This window comes from Electrophorus electricus, chromosome 22 (assembly GCF_041902795.1).
Source record: "Electrophorus electricus isolate QZ-2024a chromosome 22, ASM4190279v1, whole genome shotgun sequence".
Lineage (NCBI taxonomy): Eukaryota > Metazoa > Chordata > Actinopteri > Gymnotiformes > Gymnotidae > Electrophorus > Electrophorus electricus.
The window spans coordinates 8,285,461-8,301,357 of NC_137518.1; the positions used below are offsets into that span (position 1 = coordinate 8,285,461).

At 41.4% G+C, this 15,897-nt stretch overlaps 1 protein-coding gene across 8 annotated transcripts in view; it reads right to left on the bottom strand.

Moving 5' to 3' along the window:
- The window catches only part of flnba (filamin B a), a 55,677-nt gene that overhangs the window by 13,290 nt on the left and 26,490 nt on the right, over positions 1 to 15,897 (bottom strand). For 6 of the 8 annotated variants that reach the window (XM_081705081.1, XM_027001936.3, XM_081705083.1 and 3 more), the window contains 23 exons: positions 14,596 to 14,739; positions 13,038 to 13,161; positions 12,760 to 12,920; positions 12,548 to 12,638; positions 12,264 to 12,433; positions 11,989 to 12,106; positions 11,391 to 11,653; positions 8,818 to 9,415; positions 8,138 to 8,311; positions 7,822 to 7,984; positions 7,502 to 7,662; positions 6,874 to 7,041; positions 6,526 to 6,649; positions 6,271 to 6,424; positions 5,398 to 5,587; positions 4,875 to 5,122; positions 4,261 to 4,344; positions 3,209 to 3,311; positions 2,870 to 3,010; positions 1,899 to 2,027; positions 1,625 to 1,798; positions 1,233 to 1,388; positions 813 to 1,016 (listed from right to left, as the gene is read on the bottom strand). In XM_081705081.1, the coding sequence (XP_081561207.1) occupies positions 813 to 1,016; positions 1,233 to 1,388; positions 1,625 to 1,798; positions 1,899 to 2,027; positions 2,870 to 3,010; positions 3,209 to 3,311; positions 4,261 to 4,344; positions 4,875 to 5,122; positions 5,398 to 5,587; positions 6,271 to 6,424; positions 6,526 to 6,649; positions 6,874 to 7,041; positions 7,502 to 7,662; positions 7,822 to 7,984; positions 8,138 to 8,311; positions 8,818 to 9,415; positions 11,391 to 11,653; positions 11,989 to 12,106; positions 12,264 to 12,433; positions 12,548 to 12,638; positions 12,760 to 12,920; positions 13,038 to 13,161; positions 14,596 to 14,739 (4,042 nt within the window). The remainder of the gene's footprint in view (positions 1 to 812; positions 1,017 to 1,232; positions 1,389 to 1,624; positions 1,799 to 1,898; positions 2,028 to 2,869; positions 3,011 to 3,208; positions 3,312 to 4,260; positions 4,345 to 4,874; positions 5,123 to 5,397; positions 5,588 to 6,270; positions 6,425 to 6,525; positions 6,650 to 6,873; positions 7,042 to 7,501; positions 7,663 to 7,821; positions 7,985 to 8,137; positions 8,312 to 8,817; positions 9,416 to 11,390; positions 11,654 to 11,988; positions 12,107 to 12,263; positions 12,434 to 12,547; positions 12,639 to 12,759; positions 12,921 to 13,037; positions 13,162 to 14,595; positions 14,740 to 15,897) is intronic. The other 2 variants (XM_081705082.1, XM_027001937.3) reach the window with 1 other exon arrangement.

The following is a 15,897-nucleotide window of genomic DNA, read 5'->3' on the forward strand; positions in this document are numbered from 1 at the left end:
GAAAAAGCTGTAGCTCAGCAGCTATGCCCCCACCCCAGCCTACTACTTCTCCGTCGCCTTTAATGGATGTTCTCTTGCAGGATGCGTTTCGGACACATGCACACTATCAGGACAAGACTAGGACCTCTAGAAAATTGAACTAGACATTAATTGCTTATTTTTTCCCCACTTTATTTATTTTTCTCTTAAAATTGTTCTTATTGTGGTGACCATTGTAGGCCAGCAGAGGATGGGTCCTCCCCCTTGAGTCTTGGTTCCTTTCAAGGTTTCTTCCCCATGCTCTAGTGAGTATTTCCTTGGCTTGCTCACTGGGGGCTTGGATTGGGACATTTTTAAAGCTGCTTTGTGACATCTGTTGTAAAAAAGCACTGTACAAATACATTTTTGATTGCTTGATTAATAATTGCATGGCATGATTCTGGGAGGTGGGGTTCATCTGCATTCCCATCAGCATCACTAATGTCCACATCTGGTGTGGGTGTCAGACTGTGCAACGTTTGCAAATGTGCTTGGGTATATAAAAAAGTTAAAGTACTTTTATGTTAAAGAAATGAGGTCAACAGATTTACCAACACTTGCACATGGAAACAGGATTGAATATCTCCTTTACTGCTAGGAATATGACTTGTTTCATTATAATCAAATCCTGAAAACATTCATTCGTGAACCAAAAAGCAAAAAAAAGCTCTCATTTTAGAAAATGTCAGCCAAGATATTACTATAAAAAAATCTGGTTAACTAAGAGTAATAAACAATAGCTACAACTCATGAAAAATTGCATATTGAGCAGCTCTGGTACTGGTGTTTCTCACCAGCATCTCTTGTGTCCACTACAAAGTCAGACATCTCAAACGTGTGTCCTTCAACCAGTCCTTGTCCAAACACCTTTACCCTGCTGGCATCTCCAATCTCAGACTGTACCACCATGATGGAGATGGGGCTGTTTGCCACATGGTAACCATTCTTCTTTATACTGACCAAGTGCTGACCAACCTCTCGGGGTATGAAAGAAATACCTGAGAGGGTGAAGAAAATCATAAGATAGTATTAGTTGAGGAACATTAAGAGAAGGTTTTGGCAGGCCATTAAAAAAAATGCCATGAAGAAAATATCCAGGAATTTATAGTGGAGAGAATAAAGGGGTTGCATTAGAAATACATTCAATAAATGTAGTATGTAATAAGTCTCTGCCAACACTTTCAGTGCAAAGTTGGTGGATGAGATGCACTCACCAACGTGATTGTTGGGCTGCCTCTTGAGCAGACACGGCTCATCACGGCCTGATGGGGCTTTGATGCTGGCTGTGAGCAGACTGAGGTCTGTCTCAGTGATGTCCAGGGAGAAGTCAGCGGCTGATCCCAGCTTCACCTGAGACCGCCTCTTGTCCTCTGCAAAAACCACCAAATACAGCACTCAACCAATAGTACTGAAAAGGAATGCACTTAATGGACTGTCTGGAAAGCTCCATATTACTAAGCAAAATAAAGTCAAGGGTGGTGCTGATATTTACTTGTTAGTGCTAAACTTGCGCTTAATTTGCATAAACTGAAACAGACTGAAAATATTCAGGTTGTAGTGGTTATAATTGACTGCTTATAATGGATACATTGCAATATGTCCTCACCTGTCATCCTAGCTGTAAAGGGACTGCCAGCTATGTGCTCGTCATTGTAACGAACCAGGATGTTGTAATCTCCCGGCAGAGTGGGCAGATATGTGACCGTGCAAGTGCCATCCTCATTGTCAATGCAACTTATCTCTGCCTTCGATGGGCCTTCAATGGCCAAGTCAAGGCCACCTGCGTAAGAACTCTCAATCAGTTTGATGCTCATCAAATATGAGTCACCACTACTATTTGCTGTGTTTATGGTTAAAGGTAAAGAAAAACCAACAGCCACCTTCTGCAGCATCTTCTGTGTAGATAGTAAATGTGGCTGGTTTGTTGGCAACACCGTACACAAGGCCTGGGCCATAGGCTGACACATTAGGGCTGTTAGCGTTGTTGACATAGAACTGCAGAGGGCTCTCTGTGGAGCAAAAAATCCCATTGAGAAGGTTGGCATGAATGCAAGGAGAGCACTGGACTGATTTCACAGGTGTGTCATAATTTTGAAAGGCTTGTACATTGACAGTTTATCCAAACATGAACCAAGAGTTGCATGCACACACACGCGAGCTAAAGAATTTAAGTATGGACTAGCAGATTTTCATAATCAATTCCAGCAAAAGCATTTGACGACAAAAAAAAAAAAAAAAAAAGCACAAATCTCAAATGGTAGCATCTGAGCCAGGTATCATCAAACAATAGAAAATGGAATTTGGAACAGGATATCCACATATGTAATAAGCCCAGAGTCTCCATTTACCCTGGGCAAGTTAGCCAGGTGCAAACAAGTCATTCAACAAAAGAGGGTGAATCAAAGATAATATATTACTTTTTAACATGGTAACAGCTGCTTTGGACTGATATGGCCTTCTGTAGGATCTGCTGGCCTCAGTGAATATTATATTTGTAACATAATTCTTGCCATGGTAGCAAGAATATGGGATTACATAAGTCTTAGCTGTTAGAAGGCCCCCCCATGTACATGCCTCAACATGTGAAGCATCAACCTTCTTTACAAATACTGTACCAACTTCAAATACTCTCTCAAATAATCTCTTGAAAGTTTAATCTTTTCAGCTCCCCTAAACCTCAGCGTGAACAGTTGCCACAGCCCTCCACTTTGCAACAATGAGCAAAGAATCCTAACAGGAAGTTAATTTGGGGAAGACATATCCTTGGCCCTTGTCAAGATAGCTGGCATTTAAGAGGTTCAAAGCATTAAAGGGTGTGGGGTAGGTGAGGCCCCAGTTCCAGAGCCCTTACCCGGTATGTGGGTGCCATTATATTTGATGTGCATCTCATGAAGGCCTGCCTCTGTAGGGGAGTACTTCACAGCGACAGTCCCATCCTTGTTGTCAGTGATCTCGGGTTTGGCTGTTTTGCCTGACGGCATATGAACCTCCCCTAGAGAGGAGAAATTGAGTCGTTTAAATTGAGAAAACTGGAGTTGCCATCACTGTGGCAATCATTTAATTTTGCCCCTTAATCTCTGGAACACCTCCTTGAAAAATAAAGTCTTCAGAGTCAGTTTCAGTGAATAGTATCAGCGCAAGTGTGTTATATGCATTGTATTCCTTAGTTAAAACACTACTCATCTCTCACCTGTAATTTCACCCTTCCCAAAGGTGAAGGGAATCACCATGTTGAAAGGCCGGAAACCTGCACCATTCATGCTGTTAATGGGTATGTACACACCATCTGTCACCTGCAAAATGGAAGAAGGTTCAAAACTGAAACCGAGAAATTGATGCTTCACAGACACTTTCCAGGCCAAGGAGTTCCGCAAAAAACTAACAAAAAAAACCAAACAAAAAAAAAAGAAAAAAAAAAAAAGACAAACCCACCCCCACACACCCCACGTAGTGGCAGTAGTAAGAAAAAGCAGAAGGGAGTGGGGGGTGCACAGTAAACCCAACCTCCCAGCACACCTGGCACAGTTCTGAGGAAATTGTCATTCAACAGAGATTCATAACAGTGTTCACAAACATCCCCACTACCACCATCATGTATTGGCATAATGGAAAATGGGAAGGCTGGAGAATAACGAATAAAATATGGTGACGCTTGTACTTGAGCTATATTTGCTCAGCTTTGGGGTAGATTACACTCAAATCATTGTCTGGTTGCCATACAGGCCACTTTAATTTATTTAACACCAGATTTGCCTCCAATCAAAACGACAGCCTTCTAAGCCATCATTCAGAGTTTCCCCAGCCTCTGCCATGAGTGAAACACACTAAAAGTAAAAATAAAAAGGTGCAACATCCAAGGAGAAATGGGAATAGAAAAGAACAGAGTACCGTTTCAGGGAGGAGAAACGGAGATGAGGCATGAACCAATAGCCATTTCCTGAAAAGGATGATGCTTGATTGGTTAAAACAAGGTAGAACTGGATGGAAATCACTTCCATCACAGCAGAGATAAGAGCAAATGGAAAGCAAGATAAACATGCAGACAAAGATTTGGACGAAGAATTGAGCGGGTGCGCACTAAGATAGCCCCGAGGTCAGTACAGAGGCTGAAAAAGATAAATCAGTGAAGGTAGTGGTTGGGTTCAACCTCCATGAGCAGGAATAGGCTCTGCAAAAGAGGGACGAAAGACGGGAGGGTAGGGTGGTTGTAGTGGTAAGGGAGATTCAGGTGTGCATGTGTACCCAGGGTTGGAAGCCGGCGCCCGGAGCCAGTTCCTGCTGCTGGTGGCCTGACTGCTGTTGCAGCAGGGGAGCTTCATCAGTAGCCTAAGAAAGGAGAGCGCGAGTTATGTGTGCATGCACACACATAGCCACACACACCTAACCAGACACAAACGAGCGGACATTCTGTACATTGATACATGTTAACTGTGAAAAGTGATCAAAGATATAGTCAGTCAATTCTTTCATTACCAAAAAGGTTTCATTTTGTTGTCAATATAAAAAGTGACTCCAACTGAAGATGCAGTGCTACACAAACTGAATCCGCTTGAAGTACATGGTCATTTACATTTATGGCATTTAGCTGATGCAAAGCAAGTTACAATTAGGACTGAGTACAGCTTGAGCTATTGTGGGTTAAGGACCTTGCTCAGGGGCTCAACAGCAGCAGCTTGGCAGCAGTGGGGCTTGAACTGGCAACCTTCTTATTACTACTAGAGTACCTTAACCAGTGAGTTACCACTGCCCCCAAGGGGTAGAATCTGGTTTGACACTCCAAAAAAAAAATAAAAAAAGCCAAGCAGTTCCCATAAACCTAAGTTTGGGTGATCAAGTATACAGAGGTTGAGCCTTACTATGACTTTGAAAGGGCTCCGTGGAACATTCTCTCCTCCAAAGCGTACATAGATGAGATATGTCCCAGGCATAGCTGCCATGTAGAATATGTCGAATGTGCCATCCTCATTCTCAATGACATCAGCCTCCACCTCTGTGCCGTCAGGGGTTACAATGATGCAGGAGACTTTTCCTTTCCCTGCTCCCTTGGTGTTGACTACAAAGCCAACTTCCTTGCCGATGCCAATGGTTGGCCCAATGCCAGGACCTGTAGAATGAGGGCAAGAGGTTAAGACTGTGTTGTGGGATCTTGCTAAATAAATGTGCCTTCTATTCATTTACAACAGATGACCAGCACTGGTAGTGTGGTGAAATCCAAACCATGCAATGAATTTAAAAGTTGCATTGCATCTCAATTATTTTCCAAAACAGTGACAGTTTTGAAAAATAATTGAGAGCATTAGGTCCGTTTGATTTAGGATTTTGTTTTTCCAAGTCACGACTTGTTGCAATGCTTTTGGCAGTCAGAATAAATTAACTCACCAGTGACCGTACACTTGCTAGCGTCGCCTGTGGTTGTAGCCCGCACTCTGTAAGGTGAGGTGGGGATTTCATCGCCTCCATACTTGATCACAATCGTGTAACGGCCCATCTTATCTGGCACATAGGACACCTGGTATGTCCCATCCTGGTTTTCTTGAAAGTTGACCTTCTTTGGCTTCCCATCTTGGTCCTGAACATTCAAAACCCACAATTTCACAGAAAAAAGCATTGTAGTGGCAGGATGACCAACAGTGGGGGAGGACTGTGCAAGATGATTCCTCTAGCCAAGGAGTGCAGAGGTCCACTTATGGATGAGCATGTGGTTTGAGGAGAGGTTTTTGGTAGTTTACAGTCTCTGGAAGTACTCAGCCAAGCTTCAACAATTACCAGGTAGTGCAAGAAGTGGTGGAGGGGCCCACTATTGGAGATTATTGAGATGCAGAACGCTGCTCACAGGACCACATTTGGCCTTGGTGAGATGTCCATTTATCTCGTTACAAGTCTTTCACACTGCTCAATGAGCATGTTTTTGGCTGATGGGAGAAGCACTCGCAGATCTACCACTTAAGATGCACCCACAAATTAGATGACACCACTTCCACGAGATGATTAGAGTGCATGATAATTATGGATACACAGGGAAGCCAACAGTACTGGCAGTGCCAAGTGCCATCATAAAGTATCATATCAAGATCACTTCAATATTCAGTTCCAGTCAATGCAAATAAATGAACTGAACTGAGCAGCCCATGACTAGCTCAAAGTAAGGTAAACCAGAGCCAAGTTCATAATATGCATAATATTTGGCAGAAAGGTAGGACATTGCATTTGGCCTGTGAGGGGGGTGCGATGTGTGTACTGGGGATGGCTCACCTTGATCTGGACTGACAGCTGGCCCTCTCCTGCATCCTTAGTGTCGATGGTGAACTCTACAGGCAGGCTGGCGGGCAGGCCTGTGGTCAGGCCAGGCCCGCTGGCACGTACCTTACTGGCATCATGAGTGGGTAGGACACGAAGCTTAAAAGGGCTGGAAGGGGGGGGGGGGGGAATGTGAAAAACAGTCAATAACAGAGCATGAGTAATTAGCAGCACAAAGTGGGAAATGCTCAGGATGAAGGGTGGCAATACCTGCAAGGGATCTCCTCTTCGGCATATTTGACAATCACAGAGTAAGGGCCCTCCATGGAGGGCGTGTAGGCTACATTGTATGTTCCGTCTCCATTGTCTCTTACATCAACTGTCTCAGCCATACCTGAATACAAACAATGATTATTAAACAAGTACATTACATTAATCGAGTCCTGGCTGTCACCATATTAGCAGGTACTTTTAAATGAACTTATTCATTCTAAACTATGACTAAACAATAGACAACTTCTGTAAAACCAATAAAAATCTAAAAACATTCTGCCTTTGTAGAAGTACTTTTTCAAAGGACTACAGTTCTGACAGTGACTACAAGATGCATCACCCAACCTTTAGGGCCAGTCACAGCCACAGAGAGGGGCGCTACACCAGCCTTGCTGCAGTCCACAGTGAAAGCCTGAGGGATCTTGGCCCGCACAGCCGAACCCACACCAGGCCCAGAGAGCTTCACCTTACTGGTGTCCACAACTTCTTTCACTGTCACCTTGAAAGGGCTTCCTGAGAAACATCAAATGGAAACCACTAAAAATAAAAATGCCATTAAGTGAACACCACATGGTAGTTTTGGGAATATGTGCCCCCCCCCCCCCCCCCCCACACTCCACCCCCCAAATCATGACAGGCAGGGTTCAAACTGATCTAAGCATGCCTTAAATGAAACATGAATATATAATTTACTCTGAACAACACATTCTTTAGAGTCTATATATATCTTGTTACTCCACAAAAGTGCATCACTAAAGAAAAGGAGCCAACAATAATTCAAGCACCTCAAATGGACTGTGATTTTCCACTGTGATTAATATGTAAAGACAACACGGGTTCACCCAAGGTTCTGTGCATGCTGAGTTTCTCTATGCCGATATTTAAATGTCATTATACCATATACGGTCTGTAATCATGAGACATACAAACAGGCTCTCAGAGAACAGCACACTAGAAAAACCACATTACGTACCTGGAATGTGCTGTCCTCCATATGTGATGTTGACGTCATATAGGCCTGGGGTGTATGGAGTGTACTCCACATTACAGCTGCCATCCTTGTTGTCTTTGCAGGACATCTTTGACTCCGATGGGCCTTCAACAGTGATCCCTAGGCCCCCGATGCCAGCTCCCCTGGGGAAGCAGATGCAATTGGTCAGTCACAAGGCTTACACTGTTCATTAGTTGTTAGTTTAAAAAACACCAGACTGTTAATAGCATGTGATGATACTAAGAAAATTAGGAGGGAAAGGAGGAAAAATGAAAAAAAAATTGAACAAAAGAATGCCATACCTTGTGGTGATGGAAAACCTATTTGGCTTGTCAGTTAGAGCTTCCTCCAGCCCAGGGCCTTCAGCCAGAACTCTAGTGGGATCACAGCCTTCACCCACAGGTACCTGGAAAGGGCTCTTGGGAACAGGAGTCTCATCAAACAGCACCTCCACTATATGAACACCTGGAAACATTACATAGTGCTGTGTTGCCATGAGATATACACACAAAATTAAAAGTTTGACAAATTACATCTAACTACTGCCATGTTGTGCACACACATTCTTTGGGAAGAAATTTATTCTGAACACTCATGTTATTGGCCTTTGCATTGTACCATTCTCAAAGGGTGTGTACTCCACTTTGTAGGTGCCATCGCCTTGGTCAGTGAGAAGACAGTCTGTGGCAGCACCTGATGGATTCTTAACATGGGTCTTAATGTGTTTCCCTCCCTTTCTGGTTAAGGACCGGGCATCCACAGTGAAGTCAGTGGTGGCCTCCCTGAAAACACCTATAGAAAAGAAAAAGACTCAACACATATGAAATAATGCACATGGGAGTAACTGAAGACAGAAAACTGGGAAGAATAAATGGAACTTGTAATGAATACAGTCTTTTCATAAAATGATTAAATTTGCTTCATGAGAATGTCACTGCCACTCTTATGCTTTGAAGAAAATGGGGATCCTTCAGCAGGAAACCTATTTAAAAAAAGACGAAGGGCCCTCTTTCTGGCTGTGATCATTCTAAGCATAATGAAACGTGAAGAGGTTCTGAAAGAAGAGGACTTTAATAACATCTCTGAAAAGTGAAAACCAAGAGTAAAGAAAAACAACGTCATGGAAAACTTTCTTAAATTGCAAGAAAGTAAGTGCTACCAAATAATTTGGCGGAGAAAATAAAATTCAAATTTTCCATTGTGTATTGGAATTAAGGATCTCCTGTGGATCAAAAAAAAAAAAGGTGATTCTGATAAGAAGACATTAAAAAATTCTAACTTAAAAAAGGTACACGTACCATCTACTGCCAGTCCTGGTCCGAAGACCTTCACCTTGCTGGTGTCAACAGCAGGATCCACTGCCACCTTGGCAGGGAAGTTAGGAACAGCCTTTCCCCCGTACTTCAGGAGCAGCGTGTACATGCTGGCCTTCAGCGGCACGTAAGTGACCGTGTATGTACCATCCTCATTGTCCAGGACCTCCGTCTTGGCCTTGGAGCCTGTCTCGGACACAGCCTCCCAGGATAGCTGCCCTGGACCAGCCTTGGCACAGTCCACATGCACAACGCTAACCTCACCAACTTTGCCACGCTTGAGGCCTGAGCCCGATGCCACCACCTTAATGGGGTCAAATGGGTACTGGATATTGGCACAGAAGGGTGAACCAGGGACGTGGATGTCCTCAAAGAGGATGTTGACCAGGTACTCGCCTGGCTCAGTGGGCAAGTAGGATACAGAGCAAGTTCCATCACCATTGTCCGAACACTCTATTTTGGCCTCAGTGGGACCCTCCACAGTGAGGCCGAGGCCGCCTGTGCCTGCTCCTTTAGTGTCAATGGTGAACTCAGCAGAGCTGCCCACCAGACCTCCTTTCAATCCTGGACCAAAAGCTTTTACCTGTGGGGAACAGCACCATTACTCCTTAGCTGCCACTCATACTTTCACAGATAATAGGCATGCAAGAATGAGCTGATAAACTGTAAAATCTTTATATTCTATACAAAAACGGAATCTGCTCATCATGCATCTAAAGAGAGCGAGCATGAGAGATTTCACAAGAAATGTAAATGAGTAATAACGATATACAAACACATTCAAAATGCACTTTACAATTACACACACACTCAACCCCTGTAGTAAACACGGTGTCCCATTTGGTCAGCTTCCCACCAGCAGGCTTCACTTTTTTCCAGTTCACCTTAGCAGAGGAAATTTTACCAAACTATTCCACCATGCTTATAAAAATATCAGCTTTAAGCATTGCATCAGCATAGGCAGACAATAAAATTTGTGAGTTAAGATCAGATTGTGAAAAATACACATATGATGGTCAGAGTTTTTCTAAATCAACCTCTTACAAGAGGTGACATGAGGTTCTAAATGATTCCTTAGAATTTAGACACATTTGATTCTGTACAATTAAAATCTCCAGATAAAACTAAGTAATTACAGCATTACAACTAGTGAACACAATGTATCTAGAAAAGAGAATTCTCCAACACCACTAGTGGTGCATATAAAACACGAAAACAAAGCACAACGTTCAAAAACAGCTCGAATCTTTAGTAATCGTCCCCCTATTATATCCTCCATTACAAATGACTGAGAAAGCCAGTTCTTTGAAAAGAGCACAGCCACTGAAAGCTGTTTTCATTTACATCCCTGGCTCCATTAATATTATCGCCAGACTGCAGACACTCATGATTAAAATGAAAACTAAATCTAGCCCACTAATACAAAAACATGAACCAAAAACTAGGCCATCTTGCTACAGTTGCTGGTTTAGCTTAGTCACCATCTCCTTTAGATGGAAGATCTCCTGATCAGTAAAACCTTCGTCTCATAAATCGCTTCTCAATTACTGAAAAGACTGTATGAAACCTGCCCGATCTGGAAAGTGCTCTTCCACCCATACCCCTTTTGCATGTTTTATATTTTCCATGAATACTCTCCTCATTTTCAAAGTATAAATTTCTCAAGGACCACTGGACAATAAAATACAAGGAAATGTTTGAAACAGACGAATCATGTTCAGCTTTTTCTGCCAAAACTTCATCAAAATGCTCACCCGTTCCCATAACTCATCACATGTTTATCCACCAAGATTCTAGGAACTAGCAGTCCCTTGCACGGTTCTCCTATCCCAATCGTCTCTAACCTCCAAAACTGCTTTACTCGAGCCATCGGAACACAGGACCGTACAAGATGGCCTTCCCCTCCGAACCAATGCACTTCGTCTTCGTTGTAGCAAAGACCATATAATTAAAATGATCGATTTTGAATTTAAATGTGACATTAAGATCAAGTCTTGTTATATTTCAAAATCATAAAAACATGCCTCCTAAAAGACATGTTTTAACAGCAACTGAGGGGGATTTGGTTTTTTTTTAGTCAGAGATATTAGTTGACCAAAAGAGAGACAAATCATGAATAGACTTTTATAAAACAGTGGTATGTTGGAAAATGCGACTCGCTTAGCAGGGTAACAAGAGGGAGAGCACTAAAGCAGCTTTCATTAATAATAACACCACAAACTATGACATCAGAAACCATCAATGCTATCCAGAAACAAAACAAACTAACTATTCACTTTCAATGCAGATAAGATACTGTCATACCCTACCATAGCCCCGACAGCACTCCTGTACTGAAACATTTACACCTACGGCCACTTTCACCGCATGCTGTTGGCTGAACTGCTTGAACGCCATTTTCTCCTGGGCTGCCATGCCACCCATGAAGAGATGACCACACTTGCACAAAACAAAAAACCACTGCACCAAAACAAAAAAAAAAAACCTCCAAAATCAAACCAAAACCAACCAAGTAGTTAAAAAAAAAAAAAAAAAAAAAGAGAGAGAGAGATAAGAACCTTGCTGGGATCTGGGGGCAATGTGGCATCAACAGAGAAGGGGCACCCCAGCACTGGGTGGCCATCATAGAGGACATCCACAGTATAGGCACCTTCCTCATTGGGAATGTATTTGACCAGGCTGACGCCTTTGCCCAGCCTTTGCTCCACCACACAAGGCAGAGACTTGCCCGATGGGCTGGTGATCCGTGCTTCCATCTTCCCCTGGCCACCTGCTCCATTCATACAAACCATAAATTCCTGATCCTGTCCAACTTCCACTCCTGAAAAAGAGTTATAAAATATTAAAATGCATTAGATTTGGTCTAACTAGTGAAGACGTTTGTGCGTCAGTGCTAAGTACGTGTTGAACCCCTTACTAACTTCCTCCAAACCCTGAAAACAGACAAGTACCAATAAGACTCTCCTAAGGCAAGGACCAAGAAATCCATTTTACAGCAATGTTAATAATGTTGTCAACAAGCATGTGGTGAAAGTTAGAGGAGAGCACATTGCTTGTAGTAAGACACGTGGGGTGCTGGCAGCAGAAACACCAAAGATTATTTATGAAGTACCACAAAGCAAATGTTTGCATGTGCACACACAGGGGAGCACTCACTGTTCTCCAGTCCATCGACTCTGACCCTGCTGAGGTCCAGTGGGGCCACCACTCCCACAGCAAAGGGGCTTTTAGAGATGAGGTCACCTCCAAAGTTCACAGTTATCACCATCTCTCCCTGTAAGGAGAGCAACCAAGAATCTCAATATACTTGATGGATGGGCAAAAATCATGAACAGTTATAAATATAGCTTTGGGATATTTTCCTCTTTAGCTGTCTGTAAACAAGTGACATGACATGCTTTTTTTTGAGGAGAAAAAACCCCCAACATTACCTGTTGGATGGGTGTGTATTTTACAGTGTAGGAATAGTCATAATTGTCAATGATCTCAAAGTCTTGTACAGGCTGCCCTTTGGCAGTGCCAGAGAACTGCACATCCAGAGGGGCTTTGCCTGCTCCTTTGGTATGAACTGTAAAATGAGTGGGTTTTCCACTCTCCACACCTGAAGAACAGAAGAGAGAGAAAGAGCGATAAAGGAATGGATACAAGTGAGACTATGCTCTGGAATATTGTGCTACTCAGGAAAAAATAAATAAATAAAAATAAATAAACAGACCTGCTCGAGCAAGCCCTGGCCCCTCAGCTTCAACTTTGGATGAGTCATGTGAAGGGTCCACTTTGACACGGAAAGGGCTGACAGGAATTTCCTGTCAATCGTCACAAATGCATGGGATTTTTGGGAGTAAAAGTAGTATATAGTAAAGTCTGAACGGGCATTATGAAAGCCTACCCAAATCAAACAAATCCCCCATGGTGATCTTCACTTACTTTATCTGTGAAAAGGACTTTGATGGTGAGGAATCCAGCTCCTGGTGGGACGTACTTGACAGTGATGGTATCATTTGAATTAGGAATGATGTCAAAATCAACATCCTCTTCCTTATCACTGATGACATTCGCTTCACACTTGATACCAACACTGACATCACCTGTAGGTTTAAACAAAAACAAACAAACAAAAAAAAACCTTGAGGGATTCAATGCAATTAAAAACAAAAAACATTACATTTTTTAAAAGCCATGAAGTAGCAGTGTGTTTCTGTAACCTTCTCCAGCTTCTGTGCAATCCACAGTAAAGTGTGTGGGCTCATGAGCTTTTAGGCCAGTCCTTTCCACTCCAGGCCCAAAAACTTTCACTTTGTGAGGGTGACTTCCCTTTCCAACATGAACCTACAGCAGAAGACCTCAGTAGTGTTAAAAGATTCATTTAAATCACAAACAAGCTGCCAACAAATAAACACAAAATTAGAACATCTTACAGCAACTCGTTATACAACGTGTCTCTTTAAAGGAGCAATAAGTTGCATTTCCCCCAACTTCTCGATCAGAATTCTGCCACGGAAACATCTTCAACAGCAGGGAGAACACTGTAGAAAAGAAAAGCATTTCCCCAACCCACGTTGCACCCTAAGCCTGCATTAAATCATGGAAAAGTCTGTGGCTTATGTAAAATCCATGTTTGCATTCCATGAAACTACCTATTGTTCCTTTAGCAAAGAATTGTTCCTCATTTAATAGAAATACAAATATAGCATTTACAATGTATGACATGTCTACATTCCAAAATGCTAAAGATTCATAAGAATTTATTTTCAATGGCAACACAACAAGATCTCATATTAAAAATTTGTTTTGCAGAGAAGGTTTTTAGGATTTATTTTGGTTCTAGAAACATTGAATCCACAATTAATAAACCAGTCATTGACAAATTCATGACAAAGGTCCATTTTCTATAATTCCAAAATTACATGTGACTATAGAAATTTTCAAAATACAATTTTCTGAGGTCAGTTATTAAGCACTGCTGTTATCATGAAATGATGGCATCTAACATTTTTTTAAAACAATAATATTCAGGTCATGTTCCCCACATGACCTGAATATTATTGTTTTTAAAAATGTAGGAATGACTACAGAAAAATGTCTCGATGGCCATGAAATTTTGGATTTCGGTGTAACAGGGTTACATTCCTTGCAATCATTACCACAGAGAATCTGACATTTTCTCTCATATTAACATCACTTTAAAAGCAAATTAAATAATTCATAATTCAAATATAAAAAAGATTAAATGAAATGTGATCTTATGTTGTAAAAAAAAAATGCTTAAATTTCCTTGAAATAAAATTTTAGAATTAACAAATGTGTAGATGCACATAATATAATTGTAAAGTTAATTGTGTTAATTCACACAAAATGATTGAAAATAAAGGCCATTGAAATAATGAAATTAATTAAATTGTGGAGGAAAAAGATTAAAATAATTCATTTTGAACATACAAAAATATTAGACTTACAGTCAGTCATTAATGAAAACAATCAACACAAAAACAAAAACAACCCCCCACCAAATTAACTGAGAGAAACCAAGCAGCTCTCCTGTGTATAGGTGGTAATAATAATGATGGGTTTTCGTTTCACAATGGCAGTGTCAGGGGCTTCGGTCTTGGCTAGCATGTCCTGTCTTACCACAACTTCCAAAACTGCAGGGTATGCCTTCACCTCCACCACTTTAGTTGCCATTATTTCAGGAAGCTCAGGGTACTGGTTAGTCGTCAAGGTGTTAGTGGGTACTATAGAGATTCGGGGCTCAGATGGGCTTACCCTGAAAGGGCTGTTGGGAATGCTGACCCCTGCCCAGGTCACTGCCACCGTGTGCTTGACAGCTGAGGTGGGGGTATAGGAGCAGGCATAGACATTGTCACCTTTACTCTTCACCTTCACGTCAATGGGCACACCGTCAGCATTCTGAAGCACAAGGACACAGTATGCTATTACCATGCTCTGGATACTATTTACAGCCTTGCATGATAAATTAACCATGTGAAGTTTTCAGGCTATTATGCATCATATTTCAGTTATTACAAAATACTTTTTACAAAGTATCCATAAAATGGGTATGCTCACCCAGCCTCTCCTCTTCCACTAATTGACATCAACAAGCCACCAGGACCCTATCAGTATTTGTTATTGACTTTGCAGATTTCCCAGATTTTCCTAACCTAGTCACTCTAGTAAAAGGGGCTATTAATTTTGGTGATTTCAACATTCACTTCGAAAATTTAAAGGAGTACCATGGTATAAATGATCACATTTACAAATTAAAACAAATACTCTATAGGCACTTATTACCTCTCAACATCTTATCTGAAGAAAAGAAAAAAAAACTCTAGATTTAGTACAATTGCTCATATAACTAGGAATAAAAATAACACCAAAGCTCGGATTACATCATCTAGTAGGAATGAGCTCATTAATTTCTTCAGTGAGAAAATTAAGCACATTAGAGATAAGAGTATTAACAAGACATTCTGCTACATAAAGATCAGAACAAACAAGTCAAAAAAAGACTTTAGAATCCTTTACTCCTATCCAAGAACCAGAAGTTGCATCTCTGATCTCTCACAATCTTCACCTGCCCACACTTTCTTAAATAAATTAGAAGTGATTGAACTTTTACTAAAAGTAAATAAACTCCTTCTTGAACATTGGCTATGTTCCTAAATCATTCAAGTTAGTAGTAAATCAGGCCATTTATTAAAAAAAAAAAAAAAAAAAAAAAAAAGAAAAGAAAAGAAAATTAAGTAAAATCACAACCCATGTTGCTTGTTAAACAATAGGCTGTTCTCAAACCTTCCATTTATTTTCAATATCCTAGGAAAAGCTGTAGTTCAGCAGCTAAGATCATACCTGTATCAGAACCGGATACATTAATCTTTCACTCAGGGTTTAGGCCTAAATCACATTACGGAAACAGCACTAATTAAAGTAGTTAATGACCCATCATTGGCATCAGCCCAGGCTTGTGTCTCTCTGCTTATATTGTTTGATCTCGGCAACACCATAGATCACAGTATTTTAATAGACAGACTCAAAAATAAAATGTTGGGATTAAGGGAATAACAC